The sequence below is a fragment of the Numida meleagris genome, chromosome 2, assembly GCF_002078875.1.
Source record: "Numida meleagris isolate 19003 breed g44 Domestic line chromosome 2, NumMel1.0, whole genome shotgun sequence".
In the NCBI taxonomy this organism is placed as follows: Eukaryota; Metazoa; Chordata; class Aves; order Galliformes; family Numididae; genus Numida; species Numida meleagris.
In genome coordinates, this window is record NC_034410.1 from 7,411,347 (window position 1) to 7,417,343 (window position 5,997).

Here is a 5,997-nt window from a genome sequence, read left to right on the forward strand (position 1 = left end):
AGCCCCAAGCCCTGCATCTTCACTCAGGCAAGGTAGCCAATGGAATCCAGTCAGCAGCCCCATCTTTCAGCATCAGCCATGTGAATCCCTCTTAATTCACCAAAGTCAGTGCCAGTTCCCCAGGTTTGCATCTTCAGGGGATGCAAATCAAAGCTAATCAACACCATAGACATACTGCAATGGGAATGCAGCTGTCTTCAGGTTAATTTGCTTCAAAGGGCAAACCGGGCTTGGTCCCCTTGGAAGTCCATCAAGAAGCGCTTGCAATGCCCAGATCAGACCAAGGGGTGGGCGCAAACCCATCACTGAAACTGGAGGAGGAAAAATGTTGCCTGAGCAAAGATGGGGAGAACGGCCACTGGCGAGGGCAGAGGGAAAGGTCTGCGGTTGTTAGTGCAAATGAGTGAGGTTCTACTGTTAGTACAACAGGTTTGGAGCGGATGTGATGTATCTGTTTCCTTATCCAACGTACCAAAATTAAAAGTGATAAGCAACACATCTAAATAAAATAATGGGCACTCCTGTAGGTGTTATGTTTCCCAAGCAAATAAGGAAAAAAATAAGGGGGAAAAAAAAAAGGAAAAGAAAAAAAGCAAAAAATGGGATGCACCAGGAACTCTTAGTTATTATATACTAACCAGACTGTGCATGGCACATTTTATTTCTATAAAACTATTAAAACTATTACAAAATATTCAAAAATACATTTTAGTAAATTTACAGCAGTTATTTCTCAATTTATTAATGCAAAACATCCTTTTCTCCCCTCTGTACAAACTACCGTCTCCATCGTCACAGAATTGCCGCCATGTGCGCTTCTTAAAAAATATTATTTTCTAATAAATTTTTCTTGAAGTTAAAAATAACAAAGTTTCTTACGGTTTTTGCAAATAAAGAGTTTGTGTAACAGTCTTGACTTCCATGAACGTGGCCAAATGGTGTTTTTTTTACAAAGCAAAAATATTTAAGAGACATGGAAAACAATACAGGAAATGACGTTACATTTGAAACTATTTAAATTAAAATAATATATTCTCATATTTTACACTATTTCAAAAAACGAAATGTGATTCAGTTAAGTATTGATCTCTCAAAAAAATCTAATTTACAATTCTGTGTATAAAAATATAATTTACGGACCCCCGTGAAGTTTTGTCTTTTTTTTTTTTTTTTTGTATATTTGTTCGCTTGCTTGTTTCTCTAGACTCGCTGAAATGAAGGAGCAAAGTAATGGAGAGATGGGAAAGTACAGAATTTTGCTTTCTGAAAGTCAGGACACACGTGACATGTAGAAAAATAGACTCTGCGCAGTTTTGCTCGGCCTCACAAAATAATTTTTTCCCCTGTGAGAACAGTTCGCATGATAATAAATTATCAAAGAAACTATTTAAGGCTCTTGAAGGTCCGGTTCATATCATTTAAAACATCTATTCGACATACCAAAGAAATAAATATCCAGGAGAGGAGGAAAAAATAAAACCAACAACAACAACAACAAAACAATGAACAAAACAACAAAAGAACAAATAAAAATATATATATATTTATAAACTAAACGGAACAGAACTTCCCGGGGTCTTTGTTTCCCTTAAAGTCTACTTTGGACTGTCCTACTTAATTATTATTATTTTATTATTATTATTTTTAAGTCTTAATCCGTGCTCTCTTTTAAAAATATGTATTATTTTTCCTTTTTTTTTTTTTTCCTTTCCATTTGGGTTATTTCTTTTTTTTTTTTCTTTCCTTTTTTTCTCCTTCCCCCCCTGTTCTCTCTCTCTCTCTCTCTCTCTCTCTCCCACGCTCCGTCTCTGTCCCTCTCCAGCCGCTCTCAGCTGGCCGGTGCCACCATGCCCAGCGGGTGCAGCGCATCACCATCCAGCACCCAGCTGCCGATGCGGTAGAGGAGCCGTGAATACCAATGGATGCCGGTAGTGGTGGTGGCGGCGGTAGGGATGGCCCCATCTGGGCAGAGGGCGGCCAGCAGCCCCTGAGCCAAGCGGAATGGTGCGAAGGCCCAATGGGCCCAACCGTGCTCCTCGATGACGGCGTAGCAAGAGGCCAGCACCCGGTTGATGAGGATGGTGCCTTGGGCAGTGAGCGGGGCGTAGGCTCCCGACGCCTCCTCCCGCAACGAGACGCTGTGGACAGCCGCCGGCAGCAGCTGCCGCCCGCCCTCGCCCAGCACATAGACGCGTTGGCCAGGCCTCACGTTGCTGGCGAAGAGCGCCTGGCCACTGGTGGGCCCTGTGGCCTCCGACTGGTTGTGCTGGGGGGCCACAAAGAGCAGGTGGGCCGCCGTTAGCAGCAGCCGGGCCCGGGGCTGCCGCGTCTCGATGACGTAGAAGAGCTTTCGGGAGCCATCCTCCCGGTCGAGGAAGGTGAGGAAGTCGCTGTAGAGCAGCTGGCCATCCGCGTCGGCAGCCAGCACGCGGTCTCCAGGGCTCAGGTCCTTTACCAGCTTGGTGCCACCGTGCTCCAGGTGCACTGTGGCCGAGCCAGGGAAGCAGCCTCCCGATTTGGCTGCCACTGAGTTTTCTGCGCAAAGAGAGAGGAACAAGGGGGTTAGAGGGGTGATCAGCGGGACAGGGTGCAGAGACACATTTCCCAACGTGCCCCAAGCATAGAGTCATAGAGTCATTAAGGTTGGAAAAGACCTCTAAGAACATCACGTCCAACCATCCAGCTACCAGCAACATTGCTCACTAAACCATGTCCCTCAGTGCCGCATCTCCCTGTTTTTTGCACACCTTCAGGTACGATGACTCCACCACCTGCCTGGACAGCCCATTTCAGTGCCATATGAATCCATCTGAGAGGAAGTTCTTCCTAATATCCAGCCTGAACCTGGCACAACTTGAGACCATTTCCTCTCATCCTATTGCTGCTATCTGGGAGAAGAGGCTGACCTCACCTTGCCACAACCTCCTGTAGTAGAGTTGTAGAGAGCAATAAGGTCTCCCCTGAGCCTCCTCTTCTCCAGTCTTCTTTGGCACTTCCAGCCCTGGCAACCACCATGTCCCCATTGCAGCTGGCTACAAGAGTCCCTTCCAGCACCATGCCACCATGCTTGGCCTCCTGATGAGTTACAAGCCCTGTCAGTTGCATTCACCTCCTTGAGCAAGCTAGTCCAAACTTTTCTGCTGAAATAGCTGTTCCAGAATAAGTTTTTTTCCAGAATAGCTTATCACCTGGGTTCTGTTTGCCTCACAGCTGCCAGCAGGTAGTGTGTAGGCCAACAAGCAAAGTGGTTTCTCCTCCTCTAGCACCCTGCTCATGGCACCTCTTAGAGGCAGCATATGCCACAGGGCAGAAGGGTAGCTTTCTCATGGAAATAAGAGAGGCCCAATTTGTTGAGCCCTCCACCCACAGCCCGCACACTGCAGAGTTCTGCCATTACACCACACCGTCCCGGCCTTCACTGCCTTCACGTTTCTGGGGTTTGCACCCCATTCCCTGTAACACTGCTGCCCTGCAGTCCCCAGGACTTCAATTCCCTTCCCAGAAAAACCCCTCTCTCACTACTCCACCCCACCAGAAACAGTGTTCTGTCCTGAATTAGTGGTTCCAGGACATCCCTATGCCTGCACCCAACCCAAGTACTTCCTTCATATGAATCACAGAATCATTAAGACTGGGAAAGACCTCTAAGATCATCTAGTCCAACCTCCCACCTACCACCATTATTGCCCACTAAACTGTATCCCCACGTACCACAACCCCATGTTTCTTGAACACGTGCTCAGGTGTTGCTGGAATTGTTCAGGGTTTTGACACTGAATGCTGTAGCCACCACTGCTGCTTTTTGAGAGCTACCATGAAACATAATTGTAGGCTTAAACAAAGCAGAAACGGTGAGAAGACTTGATGGATTTCAAGCCTCTCCTGAAAATCCCTTTTGGAAAGTTCAGCCTTGTGCGGTGAGGTTTGAAAGGACCGCTGCTGTTTTCTAGGGACTGCAGGGTCTCCCTTCTCTGCACTGGGTTGTAGCCCATGGTATGTCACTATATCAAGTGCCTTTGCTGCAGTCATCAGCATTCCTGATCCTTCCCTTGCCTTCCCTTGGTTTCTCCCAGTTACTGACTATGCCAGTTTAGAGTCCTAGTAATTTATCTCCCAAAAGTAGTCAGTTTTTATGTTTTGCTTCTGTGGCTGATGCTGAAGCTCTCATGATTTACATAAACACTCTGAGCATCTCCTAATGACTTTCTCAGGAAGGACAGGAAGGGCGAAAATTAGAACATTATTGATTTGCTAACGACTTTATCACTTCTCTTTCAGAAATGAAGCAGCGAGATCTCCAAGGCCTCTTCAGAGAGGACATGGCAACAAACAAGCTATGCGCTTTATGTGGAGCCCTCTGCTAGCAAACTACACCTTCGTACAAGCCCGCACCAAAGGTCTGGCTTGAGCTTTGTTTGCATATTCAGGGACTTGATGAATAGATCTAGTAGTGTAGCAGCTCTACAAACATGCCAGTGAATTGGCTGAGGTGTGAAAATCTGCTTCTTTGAGCAGCGCTTGTTTGGGTTCTCTAATTAAAATCCAATAAAGGATCAGCATTGTCATTCTGATTCATGTAATAAATGCAGACACTCTTGGAAGAGAGGACACTTCCATTTTTTTCCCAGCTTCTTCCCCCCCTTTTCTCCCCCTCCCTATTTGTTCAGGTGCAGAAACCCTATGTGCCAATTCACACACATACTCTCCAAAAAACCCAGGACCTTCCAAGCACTATTTGCACAGCAGAGCCACTTTTCCAAGGCACTCAAGATGTGTATTTGAATTTTAAATGTAGAAGCTCGCTCTAAATACTTGCCGCAGCGCATTATCAATGTCCCTTTTACCACCCCTGCCTCTCCCTCCCCTGTCCCGATGACAATAATTCAGGCCTTGGGGGAACTCTTCTTTGCATTCCAGTCTCCGGGATCATACTTTTTGCAAACAGAGATCCAGATAAAGAATCTTCCTGCCTGCCATTATGGGGTTTAATCTTCTCATAAGATGCTCTGTCATGAAACGAGGTTTCCACAGTTTGAAACCAGACCGAGCGGGTGGAATTCAAGCCCGCTCCCTTGCAACCCGCGTGGTACAGTCACACGACCCCGCCTGACACGCACTAAATGTTACCCCAAAGTCCGCGTGTGCGGAATCTCAATGAGCAGCTCGGGGTTGCTCCTCTCCTATGAAATATACATGGAGGTGGATTAGGGTGGGCGCTCGGAATAAGGTTATTGTGAGCCACAATCAGACACCTTGAGCCATAAAGCCCATCCTCGCTATTGAAAGGGACGTTTCATATCGCTGTGAGACCGGCAGCTTTGCAGAGCCTCCGAAGGGCCGGGAGAGATGAACAAAAGCGGTGTCAGGCTCCCAGGACAAAGCCCTCATGGGCTGGAGAAGTCCCGGTGTGGATCGGGACCCAGCTACAGACTGGCATGGTGAAGCCAACGCTGTTTACTTGCCGTGGGAGCTGCCGGTTTCGAAGTAAATTGATATATTTAAGGAAAGCCCATTATTTTCTTTCGCAGCCAAGTGTTTCTTGACACTTGCAGTGCTCTCCGGGCCGGAGGATGCTGCCGCAACGCTGCTGCACAGCGCTGGGAGGGAGGCCCGGCGGCTGGCACACGCCAACCGGTTCGCTTAAAATAATCAAAATGACAATAATTTTGGTTCGGAAGCGCCAAACGCAGCTCGGGATTTCTCGCGAGCTGTTCCCGGATTGAGACAGCGTGTGGCGTTGTAAGCACAGGGAGGGGAGGGAGAAGGAGACGCTCGCGGATCGGGCGCTGGGAATTTCCCAGCGGCTCCCGGCGGAGGGGCCGCGCTCGGCGCTCCTTTCCCCGGCCCCGCTCCCGGCCCGAGATGAGCGATCGCTTTGGATGGGGAGAGCTCGGATCCCACGGCGGGAGGAGAAGGGCGTGTGACGTTCGTGGGAAGGCTGGGCAAACTGACAGCGAAATTAACGCTGGCAGGAGGTGCTGCAGCTGGCTGGGCTTC

General features: G+C 48.1%; 1 protein-coding gene across 1 annotated transcript in view; it reads right to left on the reverse strand.

Annotated features, from left to right (window-relative positions):
- SHH (sonic hedgehog) overlaps positions 632–5,997 on the reverse strand; it is a 10,773-nt gene continuing 5,407 nt past the window's right edge. The window contains exon 3 of the mRNA XM_021389134.1: positions 632–2,626. Within this exon, the coding sequence (XP_021244809.1) occupies positions 1,829–2,626 (798 nt within the window). The 3' untranslated portion in view covers positions 632–1,828. The remainder of the gene's footprint in view (positions 2,627–5,997) is intronic.